Below are 24,099 nucleotides of genomic sequence, written 5' to 3' on the forward strand. Positions count from 1 at the left end.
CTCTGTTGGCTCTGACAACCGTCATGCTATCTGAAATTGGAGAGTAATGAGAAACTCTGATTTAGAATAAGCAGTATTCAATTGACAAAGTCATATGAAAGACTAACATACCTTTGGAGACAGTTTAAGTAAAATAGCAATTATTTGTCTACTGGAGAATTCTGAGAGAGGGAGAAATAGTCTTCTCCAGGGAAGAGTCCCCCAGTTGGTGATCCAATACCAAGTGGTCAGCCCTGAAATCATATGCATATTAGTAACATTACATGGGCTGAGCAGGTTGCATATATATATTTAAGAATATAAATGAATATATATGTACATATATGTATGTGTGTACATATATGTGTGTGAGTATATATGTATGTATATGTGCAGAAACAATGAAATAAAGAAGCCAGGAATTTGTAATACATGGAGGGGATTGAAGGGAGGAAAGTAATATAGTTATTATAATGCCAGAACTTAAAAAACCAAAATGTGCTTGCTCCAGGCCAAATAGATGTATTTCATCATCTTCCTCTCATATATCTGTTGTTCAAAATCAACTAAACGAATCAAATTTTTTTATCCACTTTGATAACATATTTGTTTTATTTTAAAAGTAAATTTTGTAGACATATCTTTCAGATGACTCAGAGCTAAAGGCTTTTTGGATATTAAATGTGAAATTCTTAAGTGCCCATGGTTTTATAATTTGGAAATTCCTTAGTATATATTCATATTACATATATGATAACATTAAAATGCCTATATACATATTTTAGGCCTGGAGATGAACTTTTTATTTCTATATTGAGATGATAAGGTGATTAAAAAAGGGCCGAGTATATAGGCTTGTAGCATACACTGTGTGATTTGGAGAGATTAAAAAAGCCATGGATGCTCTGGATCAGATACTGTTTGATTCTCAGTGGAGGAAAAAATGGAAAATATCAAGTGAAAGAGGCAACCAGAATGAGAGCAATGGGAGAGCGAACATGTCAGAGGATGTGGTGGGGATCTGTCTCCTTTAGGTAAAGACTGTTAAGTTTATTCACAAATTAAATGCATGTCAAAATACCAACACAATAGCCTTTTAAAAAATTAATTAGATAAGAGTTTAAATATTTGTCAAAATTCAAGGTTTGGGGAATGGCAGAGAAACAAGCATTCTCATACCTGATGGGAGAAAAGTCAAATGGTTCAGGATGAAATGCTTTCTGAGTTTTATATAGATGTTAGCTTCGGGTCAGCACTTCTACCTCTAAGAATGAAAATTCTTGGGTATATTCACTTGTATATTCATATGACTAAGGCAGACAATGAGAGAATACTTTTTGTTATTTTGGCTAAAGCACTGTTTTCAAGCTCAATGGCTGGAAAATGCCTTCAGTATATGACAAAGGATACTAGGCAGATAACTCATCGTAGAATACTGCAATTTTTAGTATTCCAAGTTAGCCAAGGTTTAAAGGTGGGTAAGTTACTATAGTTTGTAAAATTCTGGAAAGCAGATGTGGACATTGTTGCTGGACTGTCCAGCTGTCAATGCTCTACTTAAAACTCAGTTGCCCAGGTTTCACATTCTATTTGTTTTTGCAGAATGTCTCTGCTTTAAAAGAGGGCAGAATTTGGGGTGAGGCTGCTGCTAGGACAGAGGAGCACTCTCCTCAAACTGACAGTGGGGCCCAATGCAGAGGTCAATATTCACCCAGCTCAGTGAGTGTAGAGAGGATGTGCTGGTGCCTGTACGGAGTGTTCACCCATATGTTCTAGTCTCTTTGGTGTGGGAAGGTACTCTACAGGCTAGCGAAAGAGAAACATGGACACCAACCCAGGACAAAACCCTGGACCTAAAGCCTGTCCTGTTTGTAAGATGTGCTGGAGGCCTTGAGATCTGAGTTAGAATAAAAAATGATTAGAGAAAAAAAATCAGTGTAACGATTCCTAATATCATTCTTCTATATTCATGAATTGGTGCCTTTACAGTCATCGTCAGAGAGGCTTTTTGTGGCAGGAAATGGGAGCAGATGCAGACCCACAGCAGACATTGTGCAAGACAGTCTACATTGGAGGTCTCTGTCGGGTGCTTCTCCTCTGCACTGGGGAAACCTGGAGGGGGAAGAAAGATTACAGGAGCCAGAGGGTGATGGAGGACACCATGAGAATATGACACACTGAATCAACTAAGCAGGTCTCCTATAGGCTCACATAGACTGAAGTGGGAATCATGGTGTATACATGGCTCTGCACCAGGTCCTCTGTGTATGTTATGGTGTTTTTGTGGGAATTTTAACAGTAGGAGTTGGTGTATCTCTGACTCTTTTTGCCTGCTTTTAGGACTGTCGGATTGCCTTGTCCAGTCTCCATATGAGGGCTTTCGTTGTGTCTTATTGTTACTTGTTTTGTTGTGTTTGGTTATTGTCTCTTGGAAGCCTACCCTCTTCTGAAGAAAAACTGAGGGGGAGAGAGGATCTGGGGGAGAGATGGGAAGTGGGAGCTGGGAGGAATGGAGTGAAAGAAAACTATGGTCAGGATGTATTGTTTGAGAGGAGAATCTATTTCAATAAAAAGGGTTGGAGAGATGGCTCAGTGGTTAAGAGGACTGGGTACACTTCCAGATTTCCTGAGTTCTACTCCCAGCAACCACGTGGTGGCTCACAACCATCCATAATGAGATCTGGTGCCCTCTTCTGGGCGCCAGGCCTACATGCAGCCAGAACACAGTGTACAAAATAAAGAAATACATCTTTAAAAAAAGGCATGAAAGTAATTCAAATCTGATTCTTCAGGGAAACAGATTAAAGCCATCTAGTTAACTGAATATAGGATGTGGACCTCAGTCCCACTGTCTCTGCAGTGTCCTAAGTCTCAGATTTGTATTCTTCAGAGAGCAAAGTCTCTGCTCCTACTTCCACTTCTAAGTGTAAAGTGTAACAGAAGGACAAGCCTCAGAGAGCTCTGTGGAGCGTGGCATTCCCTCCTGTGCTCAGGGCAGCTTATCTTTACTGGACCAACATAAACAGGAAATGAACTTTAAGTCCTGTATAATTAGCCCTGATGGAGCATGCTGATAATGTTAGACTTTTTGTTAAAATCATAAATCAACATTTGAAGCTGCTCAGGAAAAGACTGGCTATTCTTGGTAAACTTTTTGTCTCAATTATTACCAAAGTTAAATTAAATTAGAGATTCTGGATAGTTATTACCAAAGTTGAATTAAATTAGTTTCTGGATAATGCTGGAAATGTCCTCGTAAGAATTCAATATGATCATCACAAGCTTCTCCCGAGATGAACAGAATGAGCTCAGGACATTGTTCAGTGTTGTAGATATTGTGTGGAGAGCCTTTAGCACTGCATGCTTCCACAGGAGTCCTCAGTGCTGTCAGGATAAACTAAAGGGATGCTATCACCCAGTGAGACTTCGCTAAATGTCTGTGAAGTTCTTTTTATTCTAAATTAAGGAAGAAAATGTCCAGGAAGGGTGAGGACTCTACTGAAGACACAGACGATAATTGTTGGCAAATCTGGAGTAAGCATGTTTGACTCTTGGCCTGAACAGACTCAGATTTATTTATTATTTCATTTCACCCATTTATGTTGCTGTGATTATCTTACAATTCGTGTTTTGTCTGTGGCCCAAGGAATCATAACACATCCTTGGATGAAGTTGTTAGAAGAGAGGATTTTGAAGGTTTCACTATGTAGTAATAATAAATGTTTAATAAATTGTTTGCTAATTATTCCAATTTGATTATACAACATGATCATGTTTCATAACAGCTAATTGTATACTTATAAACAATGTACTTAAAGTTAAAATTCAGCCCTCCAACCTGTATATGGTTGGAGGTCTAATTTCCTGAATGTTTTCAAAAATTATCAATATTTTCTCTAGCTGGACATACATTAATTTTTTTTATTCCTTTTGTAGATTACACATGTAAGAGTTCCATGAAAATGCCACTGGAATATCTTCTACCATGCTGAACATCTCATGACTGTTCATTCCTCTGACTAGTACACTTTAATTGATGGGCATTACATGTTGCAGTTTCCACATTGGATTTATTTCTTCTGATTGGTTGGATTTTTCCTCTTCTCTATGTATTTCCACTTGAAATTCTGACTTTTCTCAAAGACAATTTCTATCAATGGGACAGACGGAGGTACAAGGAAAGACTGGAAATGTAGATGAAAGTGAGCAAAATAAAACCCATGTGTGTGCATGTGCACACACACACACATCAATGTGAAATTCAGCATTTTGTGTGCTAACTAGAGAAAATAATGAAAAGGCAGCTTCCATTTGTTTAACCTACCTGGATCAGTGTTGCAATGATCACAAGTTAGACAATTCAATGCTGGCAAGCTCTAACCTGTGTCATGGCTTGGCATAAAAAGTCAAGTATAATACCCCCACAGAGGGAAAGGCAGCTAATTAGCAACATGGGAAAGCACTTTAGTGTTGTCACAGATTCTGGGATTGCCGTTCTGAGAACATTTGGTCAAGGGAATTGTTTCCAAGGACCACAGAATTTTGGCCAGAGCTGAAGGAAAACTATGATAATAGGTCACTTGAGGAGAAAGAAGGGAAACTAGGAATTTTGTATTTGTGAATGTGACATGCTTTTACATATTTTACAATCCCTTTGGCCTATTGGTTTTCTTATTTATAAGAAGATAACTCTATAAGATTGAAAATATATGCTTTCAAAAAGTGAAAAGTAATGTATATTTTCTATAAGAAGGCAGGAAAGGAGAGATAAAATTAGTAAAATGTCCCTTAATGTCTACTGCATAATATAATCCAAATTCCATGATAAGACTTGACCAAATTAGAAGTGATAAGAGGTACAGCTGTCTTGTCAACATTAAGCCAATTGTTATCATTATGTGATATGGAAAAAACACCCCCCCCCCACACAAAACTCAATTGGAGTAGCTCAGATTCAGTAAACCAAAGAGCCAATGGATCAAGTAAAAGACAAGTCATTTATAGTTTGACTTTTCATAGAATAAGATTTTTAAAAATAGTAACAGAGCCTAAAATTTATAGGTAAAATTTCTTTACCTAAAAACTATTTAGAGAACCAACAAAAGTGCCATTTGTAAATTATAGCCATGCAATATATCATTTTCCACTGGCAAACTAATAGTTCTTCTGGCCTCAACTGGAATTCTACAGAAGTCAGGCCATCTAGAAGACTGACTGGCATTGGAAGGATTTAAGTAGCCTCACTCACATGCCTTGAGCCCCTGAGATCTCCAGTCTAGGCACTTCTTTGAAAATAGTATATGGTCATTAGTCTTGCCCAAACTTTGTTATCTCCTCATTGTTGTGCAAGCAACAAAAGGATAAAAAACAAAATTCCCAACACACACTGCATAGCATCCTAACTTCTGGAAATCAAGAAACAAAACCTTTGCTACATCTCATTGGTCAAAGCAAGCTCAGTCACCAAGTCAGCTTAAAGATTTGAGAAATAGTTTCCAGCTCTTGGCAGGAAGAGTTTACAACATTTTTCACTAACTAGAGATTTTTGTGACTCACTGTTCTGGGTTGTATTGATTAGGTAAGTCTCCATTAGGAGTAAGTTACATCTCTGGCTCACCTCTTATCATCTGAGAAATGGTCTCACTATATACTCAAGTTGAACTTGAGCTTGTGAGATTCTCTTGTAGCCTCCAGAGTTCTGGAGTTATAGGCTGGTGTTATAGCACCTTGCTCAATGTGATGTATGTATTCACTGCTCCGAGGTGGTGTTACTGTAATTTCTACTAAAAGAATGTTAGTTGTCTTCCATGTCTACTTTTTTCTTATATACAACATATTTTTTTTTTTTTTACTTTTAACATTTTTTATTTCTTTTTTTTTGCATATAGAGTATTTTTTATTTAATTTTATATAACAAAGTCCAATTAAATGAAAACAAACATTTATACACAATATTTGGGAATTGGGGCGTCGTTCTTTCCAAACTACTTCCTGCTGGTAAGGGTCGCTGTCTTGGGGGATTCGAAGAAGATTCAGATATCCTAGCTGTAGTCTGTAGGGCTGTTTTGTCCAGCTGTTTGGAATGTAGGATCAGCTTGTACTCTGTTTCAGGCGGTCTGGTGTGATCAAACCACATTAGTCTGGAAGGAATCCACATCTTTTCATTTTCTGTGGAAACAAAAATAGAAATACTTTTCCCCAGTAACTTGTTCTTCAACTTAAATTTTGGAGTCAAAGCGTTTTTTTTTTTTTTTTTTTTTTTTTTTTATTTTACATGTCAATCCCAGTTCCCTCTCCCTCCCTCCCTCCCTCCCCCCAAGCCCTCCCCTCCCTCCTTCCCTCCCTTTTGCCCTCTCTACCCTCTCCCATGCACTCTAAACACCCTCCCCTCCCAACCCCCCACCACAATACAATATGTAGGGGAATGCCATCCAGTTGGGGTCATGTAGATCTGACAGGTCCTGTGAAGTAGGGACTAGGGCTTCTCTCCTATCTCTAGAATAAGGCAGTTATCCCTCCATGGGGGATATGTTTGCAAAGTCCTTTTGTGTACCAGGGATACATCCTGGCTCCACTGTCTGAGGTCTCTTAGACTGCTCAGACCTTCTGGCTGAGACCCATATTCAGGGGGGTCCGAGTCAGACCCCTGTTGGCTTCCCAGCTATCAGTCTAGTGGCCCTTAGCTCCTCCTTGTTCAGGTAAGCTGTCTCTATGTACTTCTACCGCATGGTCTTGTCCTCTCCATCTGCTTCTGGGTTCTAGTTTGACTCAGTGTTTATGTTATATACAACATATTTTTAATATGCCTTTTAAATATTTTCTTTCTTCCTCATTTATTATTTTTCTTTGTGTTCTCTCCTATCCTGTGTGTGTGTGTGTGTGTGTGTGTGTGTGTGTGTGTGCGCACTCGCGCACGCTCATGCTACTCTTGCTTGTGTAGTATAGAGGACAACTTGTAGGATTTGGGTCTCTCTTTCTGCCACTTGAGTTTGGGGTACTGGCCTCATGTTGTTAAGCTTGGTGACAAGTGTCTTTCTATCTGCTAATGTATTTTACTGTCCCTTAATGTATCTTCTCAATTAGTTTAAATCTTGATACTACAAATATGGCTTGATTTGGGTCACCTGATCATCTAGAGTTTTTTTTTGTGCCTTGTGTTGAAGAGGCATGTAAAACTTAAATAAATTTCAGGAGCATAAAAGTAGAAACACAGCTTAGTGACTGAAATTGAAAGGAGCCTCCTCCTCCCTCTCTTCAAGTCTCAGAGTTCAGCCTGGTGCTTGGTTGTGGATCCCTGCATCTGGTTCCATCAATTACTGGATGAAGGCTCTATGATGATAGCTGGGGTATTTACCAATCCGATTATAGGGGTAGACTAGTTCAGACATCCCCTCCACTATGCAAGGGAGGTCAAGATCATGATGGAGAAATCTATAAAAACAGCTGAACCAAGCTCATAGAAACTCATGAAATCTAGATGAACAAGATGAACAGCCATGGAGACTACAGGGGGACTGAATTTGGCACTCCATATGTGGGAGACAGTAGTGAAGATTGTACTATCAGAGGGTCTTCTAATAGTAGGAGCACAATACAAACCTGGTGTATAGGGTAGTTTGTTGCAGCCCATTTTCTATGGTGGGATGCCATGCTTAGCCTTAATGCATGGGAGAGGGGCTTGGCCTCACCCCAACCTATTGTGCCAGACTTTGTTGGTGCCTCATGGAAACCCTTTCCCATGAGGAGGAGTGTACTAGGGGTGTACTGGTAGGGGGAAGGCAAAGGGTCAGGAGGAGGGGTGGGAGGGAGAACTGTGGTTGGAATGTAAAATGAAACTTAAAAGCATAAATAAAAAAAGAAAATATGGAAAAACGAAAGGAGCCTCCTCAGTACTCTCTTGTAAAAATATTCTCAACATCAATGAAATCAGATTATGTATACAAACATATATGTTTTTACATCATACCTACACACAGAGAGACACAGATTCTCTCACTCTTTCCCTGATTATTTGAGGTGTTCACAGAATGGAGGTTTGGAAGATATAAGACAAAAGCCTTAATGAATTCAAAATATAGCATTAGTGTATGCCACACTAAGTAACAAGGTATCAAGACCCCTACTCAAATGTCCTACAAATTCATCATGTTCTTGTACAAGGTGGAAACGTCAGAGCTGTGATACATTGCATATTATGTAATGACCCTGATTTAACTAAAATTTGTGCATGAAAGCTTTCTTAAGTGCTTTAATTAATAAAATATCAGTTTTAGGTGAATGAAAAATTTCATGTTAATACTATGTATGTGTTCTTATGACTCCAGTTATATTACAGTAGAATTTATATTTCAGTGATGAAGAGTTTTATGACATGTTACTAAATGAAGACTTACCCTTCATGAAATACTCTCCACTGTTACATGCTGATGGGAATCAATCACTTTTCCTATGTAAAAATAGCTTGAGAAGGCTCTGAGTTTTGTTCCTAAAAGCAGTGCCAGAGAAGGGGATTGGGTGGTGGTGCCCATACGTAAATTCTAAAGATAAAACTAGAATAATAAGAGCGAGGCCTTGAGTTCTATTTGGACCAAGCTTTAAATTAATAGTGAGAGAATAATCCAAGAGTACAAGTAAATATCATGAACACATTTTTCCTCAATTGGGATGAAGTTGAAATTAACCTTTGCTTGTACTCAAGTGATAATATTTAGAAATTATAATGAACTATTAAGTTCAAAGGTAAGTTGGGAAAAGATTCATTATCTAAGCAGGAAGAATGCAGATGGCACATAACATCTAATTCACTTCTCTACTGTTAATGCCCCCAGCCCAAATTCTATTTGTGTGATCAAGACTGATATGGCTTCATATGGGTGTTATGGACTCAAATGTTATTAAATAAAGAGTCTTTTCTGAGTGTTCCTTACAAAATCCTGAGCGCATATCTCCTTGTGATGAAAAAACAAACAAACAAAACCAAAAAAACCAAAACAAACAAACAAACAAACAAACAAAAAACCTCAGAGAAACTCAAGTATTTCAATGAAGTTTGAAATTCCCAATGTTCTTAAACTTCACATCTATAGAAAGAACCAGATTAAGGCCTGTCAGATGAAACTCAGAAGGTATGGTAAATATGACATAGTATCTAGTATTCAATATGGGACAGAAAACAGACATTAATGAAAAAAAAGATGAGTGAAATATGAATAAACTATGGCGTTTAGCATACTGTTGATGTCTCACTGACTGGAAAATACTGGGCAAATGAATAATGATAACATCAGGGGAGCCTAAGTTTAGATAAAGGGTATGTCCTAATTAGGGTTTCTATTGCTGTGATTAAGCACCATGATCATAAAGCCAGTTGAGGAGAAATGATTTATTTGACTTATACATACACTGTAGTATATTATTGAAAGAACTTGACAGGAACTCAGGTTAAATCACTTGTATGCGATTTCTCTAATTTTTTTTTTTTTTTAATGACAGCACTTAGTGTTATGACATTTCCTCTTAGCACTGCTTTCATTGGGTCTCATAAGTTTGGAAATGTTGTGCATTAATTTTTATTAAAATCTAAGATGTCTTTAGTTTCTTTTTTATTTTTGCATTAACTGAGTGGTCATTAAGTAGAGAGTGTTTTAGTTTCTATGAGTGTGTAGGTTTTGTAATGGCTGAGTAAGCATTAGACTATAAATCTAAAGACAGAGGTTATAGCCTTCTTTTTTGTATATGGAGCTTTAACCCATGATGGTCTGATAGGATACAGGGGTTTATTTCACATTTTTGTGTTTCTTTTTTTTTTTGAGACTTGCTTTGTGATTGAGTATGTAGTCAGTTTTGGAGAAAGTTCTGTGAGGTGCTGAAATGTAGAAGGTATATAAATTTTATATATATTTGGGAAAAATATTTTGTAGGTATCTGTTAGGATCAGTTGGTTCATAATGACTGTTAGCTTCAGTATTTCTCTGTTTAGTTTTTATCTAGATAATCTGTCCATCTGTGAGAGTAGGGTATTGAAGGCTCTCACTATTATATATGAGGTTTGATGTGTGGTTTAAGCTTTAGTAATGTTTCTTTTGCAAATATGGGTGCCCTTGCATTTGGGGCATAAATGTTAATAATTGGGATGTCATCTTGATATATTTTTTCCATTGATGAGTATAGTGTCATTCCTCATCTCTTTTGATTAATTTTGTTTTGAAGTCTATTTTGTTAGATATTAGAATATTTCCACAGCTTGCTTCTCGGGTTCATTTGCTTAGAAAATCTTTTTCCAACCCATTACCCTGAGGTAATGTCTATCTTAGACATTGAGGTGTGTTTCTTGTACTCAGCAGAAGGATGGGTCCCATTTTCTTATCCATCTTATTAGCCTGTGTCCTTTTATTTATTCAGTCCACTGATGTTGAGAGATGTTGATGACTCATGATTGTTAATTCCTGTTATTTTGTTGTTTAGGGTTGGAGTTTTCCTTCTAGTACCTTCTGTAGGGCTGGGTTTTTGTATAGATATTGTTTAAATTTGACTTAATCATGGAATATCTTGTTTTCTCTATCAATGGTGAGTGAAAATTTTTGCTAGGTATAGTAGTCTAGGCTGGTATCTGTGGTCTCTTAGAGTCTGCAAGATATCTGCACAGTCCCTTCTGGCTTTCAAAGTCTCCATTGAGAAGAAGTCAGGTGTAATTCTAATAGGTCTATCTTTGTACGTTACTTGTCCCTTTTACTATGTTTTGTGTTTAGATTACTATGTGGTGGGGTTGTGGACTTTCTTTTCTGGTCTGATCTATTTGGTGTTCTGTAAGCTTCTTGTACCTTCATATATGTCCTTCTTAAGGTTAGGATTTTTTTCTTTTATGAATTTGTTAAAAATATTTGAGATGAAATTCTTCTCATATTCTTTTTTTTTAATTTTAAAAATAATGTAAATCTGACTGTCAGAATTAATAAGAAAATTTTATGCTTTTACCTTTATTATTCTTTTTTATATTATTATATTATTCTTTTTATATTAATTTATTTTATTTTAATTTTACATATCGATCCCAGTTCCCTCTCCCTCCCTCCCTCCTTCTCCCCCTCTCTCCCACCTTCTCATGCCCTCCGACCACTCCCCCCACTCCACATGTATGCTGATGCCTTCTAGGAGAGGTCATCTAAATTTGTCAAGTCATTTGCAGTAGGGACTAGGACTTCTCTCCTGTCTCTAGGTTAAGGCAGTATCCCTCCATGGGGGATGTGCCCCCAAAGTCTTTTGTGCACCAGGAATATATCCTGGTTGCACTGTCCAAGGTCCCTTAGACTGCTCAGGCCTTCTAGCTGAGACCCATGTTCAGGATGTCTGAGTCAGTCCCATGCTGGATTCCCAGCTATCAGTCTGGGGGCCCATTAGCTCCTCCTTGTTCAGGTCAGCTGTCTCTATGTGTTTCTGTAGCCTGGTCTTGTCCTCCCTCTCTCCATCTGGATTTCAGTTCAGCTCAGTGTTTAGTTGTGGGTGTTTGCTTCTGTTTCCATCAAGTACTAGATGAGGGATCCATGATGGTGGATAAGTTAGTTGTCGATCTCATCATCAGGGAAGGGCATTAATGGTAGCCTTTACAATATTGCTCAAATTGTTAGTTGGGGTCAGTCTTGTAGGTCTCTGAACATTTTTCTAGGTTTAGTTTGCTGTTCAAACCTATAATGGCTCCCTCTTTTATGCTCTCTCTCTCTCTCTCTCTCTACCTCTTCTCTCATTTATTCCTCCTCTAACTCAATCTTCCTAGTCCCACGTGCTTTCCTCTCCTCCCCTTCTCTTTCTCCTAGTTCCCTCTCCACTCCCTGCCCCCCCCCCCCGCACTCCCAAAATGCTCAGGAGATCTTGTTCCTTTCCTCTTCTGTGAGGGACCTTGTATGAATCTATTAGATTCCTCCTTGTATCCTAGTGTCTATAGCGATGTGAATTATAGGCTGGTAATCCTTTGCTCTAGGTCTAAAATCCATATATGAGCAAGTACATACCATGTTCCTCTTTTTGTGATTGGCTTAACTCATTCAGGATGATTTCTTCAAGTTCCATCCATTTGTCTGCGAATTTCAAGATTCCATTGTTTTTGTTTTCCCCCACACATATTAGTATTCCATTGTGTAAATGTGCCATATCTTCTTTATCCAATTTTCAGTTGAGGAGCATCTAGGTTGCTTCCAGGTTCTTGCTATTACAAATAATGCTGCTATGAACATAGTTGAACAGATATCTTTGTTGCATGGATGTGGACCATTTGGGTATATGCCTAAGAGTGGGATTGCCGGGTCCTATGGTAGACTGATTCCCATTTTCCTGAGGAACTGCCATATTTATCTTCAAAATGGCTGTACAAATTTGCACTCCCACCAGCAGTGGAAGAGTGTTCCCCTTTCTCCACATCCTCTCCAGCATGAGTCATCATTGGTGTTTCTAATTTTAGCCATTCTGGCAGGAGTAAGATGGTATCTCAGAGTTGTTTTGATTTGCATTTCCCTGATGGCTAAGGATGTTGAACACTTTCTTGAGCATCTTTCAGCCTTTTTGATTTCCTCTAATGAGAATTCTCTCCTCAGTTCTGTACCCAATTCTTAAATATCTCCTCTTATTCTTATTTTTCTTCTGTTTGGTCTTTTCATAGAGTTCCAGATTTTCTGGATGTTTTGTGTCAGGAAGTTTTTAGATTTAATGTTTTCATTGACCAATGTATGATTTTCTTCTATTGTATCTTGTGTGCCTGAGATTTCACTTTCATCTCTTGTTTTCTATTGGTGAAGTTTGTGTCTATAGTTACTGCTCACTTACCTAGATTTTCCACCTCTAGGATTACCTCAGTTCCATTTTGAGCAGTTTTATTCATTCTCTCTACCTGTTTCTTTGTTTTTTCCTTGGGTTTCTTTAAGTGATTTATTAATTTCCTCCCATTGTTTGTTTGTATGTTTCTGAATTTCTTTAAGAGATTTATTCATTTCCTCTTTACGGACCTGTATTATCTTCATAAAGTTGGTTTTAAAGTGGTTTTCTTTTCTTTTTTTTTTTTGTGCTTCAGCTGTGTTGGATATTCAGGAATCAATGTAGTAGAGTAGCTGGGTTCTAGTGGTGTCATATTGCTATGTCTGTTGTTGATTATGCTCTTATATTGGTCTCTAGGCATCTGGTTTTGTGTAATAAGGTTTAGGTGTCAATTTCTTAGTTTATCTTTGTTGGATGGGTGTTTCCTGCTTGCTTTCTGTTCTTCTCTAGTCTTCTTATCTGAGTTGCCTGTGTCTCGTGACTGTTGAGTCCTCTTGTCCAGTATGCCTTTGCTGGGGTTATGGAGGCCTGCCTAACCTATGTCAATTTGGGTGTTGGTGTTGCCTTTGAGGTTCTGCGAATTGGCATGGCTTCTGGGGTTTTGGGTACTAGCATGTCCTCTCATAGAGCCGGGGGCTTGTGCTGGAATTGTGGACCAGAATATTATGAAAATAGGAGGACGGATGGGGAAATCTGAGCCATCTTTGAGGACTATTGGAGATCTGCAGTCAGGGTCTTATCTGGGATTCTGCGTGCTGGAGTGGCCCCTGGTAGATCAGGGTTTTTCTGTCAGAGTTGTGGGTCAAGATATAGACTAGCTTGCTTTCTTATATAACCCAGGACCACCAGCCCAAGAATGGTACCACCTACAATGTGCTGGGCCCTCCTTCATCAGTCACTAATTATAAGAATGCCTATAGCTAGATCCTAAAGGAGGCATTTTTTTCATTGATGTTCTCTCCTTTTAAATAACTAATACTTGTTCAAGTTGATATAATACTGGCCAGCACATTTGACCCCTGGTCAGCCTGACACACAAACACAACATTGCTAAGCCCTAACCCCCCTTTTTTATTTTTCCATAAGATCACACATTAACATCAACATCACAATGTAAACATTACAAATTTTAAAAGTTGCACAGTCCTTAAAAATACACTTAAAAATTCAGTCTCCTTAAAATTCAAAGTCTTGGAGTTCAGGAAGAAACTTGGGACAAGGGAAGCTCCTAAAAATTTACAAGGATGACCCCAGCTAAGCCTCCTAGCAATAGTGGGTAGGTGACATGAACTGGCCCTCTCCTTAATCAGATTGGTAATTACCCTAATGGTTATCAGAGAGCCTTCATCCAGTGACTAATAGAATTAGATGCAGAGAGCCACAGTCAAGCATCTTGCTGAGCTAGGGGAATCATGCTGAAGAGAGGGAAGAAGGATTGTACAAACTAGGGGTGTCAAGATCATCACAAGGGAAACCATGGAAACAACTAACCTGGGCTCATAGGAACTCACAGATTCTGGACCAACAGCTAAGGTATGTAGAGGACCTAACCTAGGTCCTCTACATACATGTGACAGAACGAATTTGGGAAGAGGATGCATCCTCCTTACATTTACTCTGCTTTTTCCTTCGATTTCCTGGATTTTGTTGCATGAAAACAGACATTTAAAACTTGATCCCCAAAGGCTCCTTTAGCACAGGTGCTCTACCTGGTTTGGCCTGTGCCTCTGGGTTGAATGTAGGATTCTATTTTAAAACAACTTTCATTAAATTATTTAGCACAGAGTTTATACTTAGACAACAATTATTCATATCAGAGTTTTCTTTTTCAACAAAGCTGATGTAGTTTCTGTCTCCTTACTGGATTGTAAAAAAGCAGATTATCACACAAATGGTCGATAAACAAGATGCTGAAGGCACAGAAAAATCATCAGGAAAGTATGCCCAATCAAAGGAAGTAAAGGTTAATCTTTGTGTTTAAAGTAGTCAACTTAAAATGCCATCTTTAGAAATGGGCTCTTTAACAATTGCCATTATTGTATTGGTCAATGTTGTGAGGTAAGATTATTGATGAGCTAAGCCTGGCAAACTCTCTTGTCTTCAAGTCTGTTCTGTAAACAGTTAATAATATCCAGATTCAATTCAGGCAGAAAACAATCAAGGGTATATCACATCTTAGTACACAGCAGCATTCTGGTTAAATACAACATACTTTATATAGCACACATCCATCTGAAATTTTACTTGCATGTTCATGTATCTTCAGTATATTTAAGAAGCTTAGTATAATTCACAACCCGAGTGCATAGTCTTTTTATTGCCTCCTTCATCTCTTTATTCCTAAGTGTATAGATCACTGGATTTAGAAAAGGTGTAATAATTACATCGAAGATGGCAAGAAATTTATCCAGATGTGATGTTGGAAATGGCCACATGTAGAAGAAGATTAAGGGTCCAAAGAATAAAACGACCACCATGACATGAGCTGACAGAGTGGAGAGAGCTTTAGATAAACTACCAAAAGATTTCTTTTGCACAGTCACCAAGATAAACATGTAAGAGATGATCAGAATTAAAAAGGAAGCCACAGAAATGAACCCACTATTGGCAGTAACCATAAATTCCAATGCATTGGTGTCCATACAAGCCAGTTTAATAAACCGAGGAAGATCACAGAAAAAGCTGTCTAATTCATTAGGGCCACAGAATGGTAAGTCTACTACAAAAATCAGCTGAGACACTGAGTGGATGAAGCCAATAATCCAAGAAACAACTAAAAACAAAATGCACTTTTGTGGACTCATGATAGTCAAGTAGTGCAAAGGTCTGCATATGGCAACATATTGGTCAAAAGCCATGGCTATGAGCAGTAGCATCTCAGTGCCTCCAACTGCATGGATAAAAAAGATCTGCGTGATGCAGCCCCCAAAAGAGATGGTTTTGTGCCTTCTGAGAAGGTCGTAAATCATCTTTGGTGCTGTTGATGATGAACATATCAAGTCAATGATAGAAAGATTGGCCAACAGGAAGTACATAGGGGACTGTAAATGGGGGTCTGAAGTCACAGTTAGCACAATGAGAAAATTTCCTAACAGACTTGCCATGTAGAACATACAGGAAAAGAGGAAGAGAAGTAGTTGGATTGTCCATGAGTTGGAGAGTCCCAGGAAGACAAACTCAGATACCACAGAGCAGTTTACTTCATCCATTGCCTCTGTTGGCTGTGACAACCGTCATGCTACCTGAAATAGGAGAGCAGTGGGAAACTCTGAATTAGAATAAGCATCATTCAATTGACAAAGTCACATGAAAGACTAACAAACCTTTGGAGATATGTGTGTGTGTGTGTGTGTGTGTGTGTGTGTGTGTGTGCGCGCGTAGCAGTGAAAGAAACAGAGGTCATGATTTTGAAACAAAGCAAGGGGAGCATACAAGGAAAGGATTGGAGGGAGGAAAATATATATATATATATATATATATATATATATATATATATATATATATTGCTTCCTGCAGCTTCCCAAAAGCAATTAGTGTCCTCTTATATATCTCAGTGTTCAATGCATACCAAAAATTTAATGATTTCATTTACTTGTATAACCTTATTTGTTATAAATAAAAAATACAATGTTGTAGGTATATCTTTCAGATGATTTTGAGCTAACTGGCTTTTTGGATATTAACTGTAAAATTCTTAAGTGACTGTTCTTTTCACAATTTGTTAATGCATATATGTCTGTGTGTGTGTGTATCACGTATGATCCAATTAAAATGCCTATATACATATTTTAGGACCAGAGAAGGACTTTCTTTTATCTCTATATTGAGATGATCAAGGTGACCAAAAATGGCAGAGGACTTGTGATTTGGAGAAATTAAGAAGCCATGGATATTGTAGACCATATTCTGTTTGATTCTCAGTGGAGGAAAAAAATGGCAACCAGAATAAGAGCAATGTGTTATGAAGTGAGAGTAAATATGTCAGAGGATGTGGTGAGGATCTGTCTCCTTTAGGTAGAGATTGTTAAGTTCATCCACAAATTAAATGCTTGTCAAAATATCAGTATAATAGCCTGCTTTAATTAACTAAATAGGAGTTTAAATATTTGACAAAATTCAAGGTTTGGGGAACTGGCGGAGAAGCAAGCATTCTCATACCTGATGGGAGAAAAATCAAGTGGTTCAGGATGAAATGCGTTCTGAGTTTTACATAGATGTTTGCTTTGGGTCAGCACTTCTACCTCTAAGAATCTAAAATATGTCCTGTTTGTAAGATGTGCTGGGGCAATTGTGGCACAGAATTTGTGGGAGTAACCAACCAATGTCTGATGCACACACAATGAGAGTAGACCCCATGACTTTACTGCTTGGGATGTCTAGGAACTGGAGACTGAATAGCCCAGAGACCTAGGGTAGAACCAAAAATGTCTGGCAAAACAAAATCAATGAAATGATTCCTAATACTATTCTTCTAGACTTGCAGATTAGTGCCTTATACAGTTATCTTCAGAGAGGCTTCCTCTGGCAGAAGATGGAAGCTGGTGTATAGACCGAGAGCCAGACATTATGTAGAGAGTCTACATTGAAGTTCTCTATCGGGTCCTTCCCCTCTGCACTTGAGGAACCCTGTGGAAGATCAGAGGAAAGATTGTAGGAGTCAGAGGGGATAGAGGACAACAGGAGACCATGACACACTGAATCAACTAATCAGAGTGCATATAGGCTCACAGAGATTGAAGTGGAAATCATGGGGTCTGCACCAGGTCCTTTATGTATATGTTATGGTGCTTCTGTGAAACTCCTAAAAGTGGGAGTGGATTTATCTCTGACTCTTTTTGCCTTCTCTTATTGGGTTGCCTTGTCATCCTTCATATGAGGACTTTCACCTTGACTTTTTGTATCTTGTTTTGTTGTGTTTGTTTGTTGTCTCTTGGTGACCTAATCTCTTCTGAAGGAAAACTGATAGGGTGTGGATCTGGGGAAGAGGAGAGGTGGAGGTAGCTGGGAGGAAAGGTGGGAGGGGAAACTGGTCAGGATGTATTGAGAGGAGAATCTATTTTTATTAAAAAAGGCATGAAAATAATTCAAATCTGATTCTTCAGTGGAAACAGATTAAAGCCATCTAGTTAACTGAATATAGTTTATTAATGTGGATATTGACCTCAGTCCCACTGTCTCTCCAGTGTCCTCAATCTCAGATTTGTGTTCATCAGAGAGTAAAGTCTCTGCTCACACTTCCACTGCTAAGTGTAAAGTATAACAGAAAGCCTCAGAGAGCTCTATGGAGTAGGGTATTCCCTCCTGTGCTCAGGGCAGCTTATCCTTTCCTGGGCCAATGTAAACAGGAAATGAACTTTAAATCTTGTGAAATTAGCCCTGATGGAGTATGCTGATAATGCTAGACTTTTTGTTAAAATCATAAATCAACATTTGAAGCTGCTCAGGAAAAGACTGGCTATGCTTTACTTGGTAAACTCTGCCCCCCTCAATTATTAGCGAAGTTGAATTAAATTAGTTTTTGGATAGTACTGAGAATGTCCTCATAAGAGATCAATATGATCATCACAAGCTTCTCCACTGTTTCTCCTTGCTGAGATGGACAGAGGTAGCTCAAGACATTGTTCAGTGTTGTAGATGTTGTGTGGAGAGGCTTTAGCACTGCATGTTCCTGCAGGAGTCCTCAGTGCTGCCAGGGCAGACTGGAAGGATGCTATCACTCAGTGAGACTTTGCTAAGTATCTGTGATTTTTTTAAAATTCTAAATTATGGGAAAAAATGTTCAGGAAGGGCGAGGACTTTGCTGAAGACATAGAACAAATTGTTGGCAAATCTGGAGTAAACATTTTTGACTCTTGGCCTCAACAGTCCCAGATTCATTTATTATTTGATTTCATCCTTTTATTTTAATGTGATTATCCTACAGTTTTTGTCCTGTCTCTGGTTCCATGAATCATAGCACATCTCTTGGATGAAGGTGTAAGAAGAGATTTTGAGAGTTTCACTATGTAGGAAAAATAAATCAATTGTTTGCTAATCAATTGTTTGCTAATCGTCCCAATTTGATGATACAATTTGAGCATTTTTTTAAAACAGCTTATCATATACTTTTAAATATTAATTTTACAGTTAAAATTAGCCCTTTAACTCATATATATGGGCCCTAGTTTCTTTACTGTTGTCCAAATTTTTTATTTCCTCTAGCTGGCTAGACTTTAACTCTTATTTTATTCCTTTTGTAGATTGCATATGTAAGATTTTCATGAAAATGCCACTGGAATTTGCTTATTCTTCTGACTAGTACACTTCAATTGATGGGTAATATGTTGCACAACCATACTGAATTTATTTCTTCTGGTTGATTGGATTTTTCCTCTACTCTATGTGTTTCTACTTGCAATTCTGATTTTTCCTCAAAGATAGTTTCTATCAGTGAGATAGACAGAGGTATAAGGAAAGACTGGAAATGTAGATGAAAGTGAGCAAAGTACAACCCATGCACATACATACATACATACATACATACATACATACATACACACACATACATGTCAATATGAAATTCAGCATTTTATGTGCTAGCTAGAGAAAATAATGAAAAGGCATCATCTATTCGTCTAACCTACCTGGATCAGTGTTGTGATGATCACAAGTTGGATAACTCAATGCTGTCGAGCTCTAACTTGGCATAAAAAGTCAAGTGTAATACCCCCACAGAGGGAAAGGCAGCTAATTAGCAACATGGGAAAGTCACTTTAGTGTTGTCATAGGATTCTGGCATTGCCATTCTGAGAACCTTTGGTCAAGGGAATTGTTTGCAAGGACCACAGAAGTTTGGCCTGAGCCAAAGGTAATCTCTGGTAATGGGTCATTGAAGAGAAAGAAGGCAGACCATAGAATTATTTTACTATAAAATTTACTGCCCGATCTTATCTCCTTTGAATAGTAAACAAATGAACACTTAATGATATAATGATAGAATGTAAACCTCAAATAGCATATTTTGTTGAGTTGTTGTTTTTTTACTCTTTTATACTGCTATATGAAGATATAAAAATGTGTTTAGAATTTGTAAGCACAGGTGAAGGGAATCACTTTCCTGAAGGCAGTAGAGTATTTTGATTCAGAACAGGGTTGCTTGGCTTTATGGCCTAGGTCTTGCAAGGTGGTGTCATTGGTTTCATTAGTAAGTCTTTTTGTGCTTTATTTTCCTAATCTATGAAACAAGAATGAAAATATTACCTGCCTTGTTTTTGTAGAATCAATGCATGTCAAAACTTGGAATGTTGTATATGTGTAATAATTGTTGGAGGTGGTGCAGGAGTGACCTATGGGTGGTTGCAGGTAGGGAGAGTCAGGGTGATGCCCAGAGTTGGCTGTCGTGCAGGCTTGGGTGGCCAGAGTAGGTAGGGTCACTCACTGTGGGACCTGGGTTATGGAAAAGATGTTATGGGTAGTTTAGGGGTACTCACAAAGCTAGACTCTGGAGGATGAATTGGGAAATATGAGTACCAAGTGGGGTGGTTATAAAATTGAATGTTTAATAATTTTAAACAAAATTTATGTCTAATTATCATCAGTCTTTACCGGTGGCCATGTCAGAGGAGCAGCAGGTGGCAACTGAAGTTCAAGGTGTCATCCCACCAGGAGGCTACTCCCTGATGGGTTACTCTCAGCTAGGCAAGATCCAGAGACCACAGACCTTGGAATGTCTTTTGCTTTTGCTGTGCCTTTTCATGTGTGTTGTTGCTACACACATGGTGTGTGTAGGTGTGGGAGATTCCCTAGTGCCTGTAATATTGTGTGTTTATCTCATGGAAACATTCCATTTAGTGGGCATTTTTATCTGTGGATTACTGTGAAAATGTTTTCTTCTTAAGCTGTACTGTCTAATTAATAATGATAAAGTTAGTTTAAATAGAGTTTTTATGATAAAAATATAAAAAAGGAAGTGTCACACAGCTGGAACACATGGGTTTTTATTGAGGAGTCATATAGACTGTGGCTTAGATTAACAATTCAGTAAAACAACAGAGTCCCAATAGCCCAGCTATCTGCAGCTGCAGGTTTCAGTGTGTGTCACTAGCTGAAACAAAGCCTTAAAAGAACTTCAGGTTAGACCAGATGTTTTGATGATAGATTTGAGATTAAAAACTCCAGAAAACAATCTAAAGTTCACAAGGACACACAGCTGAGGTAAAAACAAATATATATATATATACATATATATAATCTATCTATTGATGAGTAGGTATGTACCATAAAGGTTTAAAGTAGAGCTAACGGATTAATTTTCATATATTAAAGTTTAGGTTTGTAATTCTTCTGAGGTTCCATATAAAATTACTTTTTGGGATAAGTAATTGTCCCTTTCTTTGTAACTGCAAAACACAGCCTGTGCAAAACACAGACTGAGTATAGTTGTTTGCCTACACAGTTGATTTATAACAATTTCCTTGGGCATGAGTACGTATGAGTTCTTGGAATAATTTGTTTTTTTACCTGTAGTAATAACACATTTAGTCATGTAAGGGATATGGAAAACATGTTTTTTTACTTGTATTCATTCACTTGAAAAACAGAATGATAACCACATTGTAATTTTTGTATTGCCTGAAAGATTTTGCTGGGGCATGTAAGCTATAAGGGAAAGAATAGAGAGTTAGAAAGAATTAAAATGAGTTAGAAGGAAGTATCAAGAATGAGAGATTTAGAAGGGAAAGTTCAAGAACAAAGATAGACTTTAAGGAAAACATCAAGAATGAGAGAATTAGAAGGAGGGCATCAAAAGAGTTTGAAGGAGAAGGAAAACATAAGGGCAGATAGAAGGGACATTTCTGGATAGAGACTAAAAAATACACTAAAAAACATAGAATGAAGAATACAGAACAATAAAGAAGGAAACATCAAGAGAATGTATGTTTCTTTCTCTTAACCCTCACACATAAAAAAGACTAGTATGCCCTGACTTTGTGGCTTCCCTTTGAGCCTGTGCTCTGGAGGCTGCCCACCCTCACCCCAGGCAGCAGTAAACCTTCTTGTCCTTACTGTCTCATTTACTAGCCTGTTTGAAACTGTCATAACTTTCACTCCATCAGCATCCTTACAGAATTTTGAGAGCCTATTTATTGTTTTAGTTCAGCTGCAACTACAACCATTGCCTCCCATATTGTATCATTTTTACCACCATCACCAAAATGTTTATTGGACACTTATTAAAACAGGGAAATATAACAACAAAAAGGAGTGATACTCATCTTCAACAGTAAATTCTCTGTTAGGTCCCTCCTGGAGGTTTAAGAACAGTATAACTGGTAGGTTGTGGGGAAAATGAACTTTGTTTTGAGGTATTTTACACAGTAATTATAAAAGGAACAAATGGAAAACTTTCTTTAATTTATTTTGAAAGATCATCAAGGTAAAATACTGTACAGAATCATGACTATTAAATACTCTCTAGGGAGCATACAGTACAGGGTTTGAATCATAGAATTCCAATTATAACTCCCCTCATACATGTTGATAAGGTACTAGAGACAATAACTTTGTAAATTCCTGAATGTAGTCTGGTACACAAACTAATAGAGAGCTGAAATATCACTGACTTTATTTTCCTCATCATCATAGAATGTAAAGTTGCATTTTTACTTTTTTTTTTTTTTTTGTATTTAGGATACCTTTCTGTAATTCATAAGCTGGTAGCAGAGTTTCCTCATTGCTGTTTTCATCTCTTTGTTCCTGAAGGTGTAGATGACTGGATTCAGAAAAGGAGTGAGGACTGCATCAAAAATAGCAAGAAATTTGTCTAAGTGTGATGACGGGAAGGGCCAGGTGTAGAAGAAGATTAATGGTCCAAAGAATAATACCACCACAGTCACATGAGCTGACAAAGTAGAGAGGGCCTTGGATATGCTACCTGAAGAGCGCTTTCTAACAGTTACCAAAATGAAGATATAAGAAATGATCAGTATGAAGAAGGAGCCCACAGAAATGAGTCCACTGTTGGCTGTGACCATGAACTCCAACTTATTGGTCTCTGTACAGGCAAGCTTAATGAGCTGAGGGAGATCACAGTAAAAACTGTCCAATATATTAGGTCCACAGAAGGGCAAGTCTACAACAAAAGCAAGCTGGGCCACTGAGTGGATAAGTCCAAGGATCCAGGCTACTGACAAAATTAAAATGCACATTACTGGTCTCATGATAGTCAGGTAGTGCAGAGGCTTACATATGGCTACATATCTATCAAAGGCCATTGCTATGAGCAACACCATTTCTGTACCTCCAATAGCATGAATAAAGAAGATCTGAGTTATACAACCCCCAAATGAGATGGATTTACGTTTTCTAAAAAGATCATAAATCATCTTGGGTGCTGCAATAGAACAAACTCCCAGGTCAAGAAATGAGAGATTGGCCAGCAAGAAGTACATTGGGGAGTGCAGGTTGGAGTCAGCAGTCACAGAGAACACAATGAGGAGGTTCCCCATCAGACTTGCTGTATAGAACACAGAAGAAAAGAGGAAGAGAAGTAATTGGATTCCCCACGTATTAGAGAGTCCCAGGAACACAAATTCAGACACGACAGAGTGATTATTTCCATCCATTGCAGTGGAGACCAGAACTGTATCCAACAAAACCTGAAAAAGGCAGAGAAGAGAAAAAAAGTTTTGTGTGGAGTTAGTAAATACATCAGTTTCAAACTGTAAACAAAACACATTGCTGCATAGAGTTAATACACCCAGCATAACTTCAGAAAATTGGCAGTCACTCCATGCCATGAACCACCACATCTAATGTCCTTTATTTCCTAACATTATCCAAACAAAGTTTGGGGAACATTTAGGGGTAAGTATTAAAAAAGAAAAAAAATGACCAGCCTGAAGAAAGGCTATGAAAAGCCTAAAGACTCACTGAAAATAATATGCATGGAATAAAATAAATGAGAAGAAACCCCTGATTTTTATCTCTCATTTTCTTGCTCCTGTCCATGGTGTCTCCCAAATACCAAGAACTTTCCATTCAGTTTCATTTTTCTTACCTCTTTGATTGCTCCAATTAGCAAAGTGGTACAGTACTATTATTCCCATTAATGCTGTCTCATAGTTCATCTTATATCAAACCATATTCACTTTTTCCATATAACAGCACTCCACTTTGATAACAGCCTAGGGAGTACAAAGGGTTACAGGCTAGGTTGTAGATGCATCAGAGTAAGGACAAGGTCAGAAAAGGTAGTTAGAATGCAGAAAAAAAGCATAGGTTATGTGAATAAAATACATAAAATTCAACTTTATATTAAAGTTTATTAAAAATTTCTAC

General features: G+C 37.9%; 2 protein-coding genes across 2 annotated transcripts; both read right to left on the reverse strand.

The window, feature by feature from the left end:
- Window positions 1-15,032: 15,032 nt before the first annotated feature.
- Window positions 15,033-16,066, reverse strand: LOC127221705 (olfactory receptor 4F6). The gene is made up of 2 exons (XM_051183723.1): window positions 16,048-16,066; window positions 15,033-15,994 (listed from the first exon to the last, which is right to left on the reverse strand). Exons 1-2 carry the CDS (start codon window positions 16,064-16,066, stop codon window positions 15,033-15,035), a joined length of 981 nt encoding a protein of 326 aa, XP_051039680.1.
- Window positions 16,067-22,445: 6,379 nt separating this feature from the next.
- Window positions 22,446-23,396, reverse strand: LOC127221720 (olfactory receptor 4F15-like). The gene has a single exon (XM_051183732.1). The coding sequence runs from the start codon at window positions 23,382-23,384 to the stop codon at window positions 22,446-22,448; it is 939 nt and encodes a 312-aa protein (XP_051039689.1). The 5' UTR covers window positions 23,385-23,396.
- Window positions 23,397-24,099: the final 703 nt, after the last annotated feature.

The sequence above is a fragment of the Phodopus roborovskii genome, unplaced genomic scaffold (assembly GCF_943737965.1).
Source record: "Phodopus roborovskii unplaced genomic scaffold, PHOROB, whole genome shotgun sequence".
NCBI classification, from domain to species: domain Eukaryota; kingdom Metazoa; phylum Chordata; class Mammalia; order Rodentia; family Cricetidae; genus Phodopus; species Phodopus roborovskii.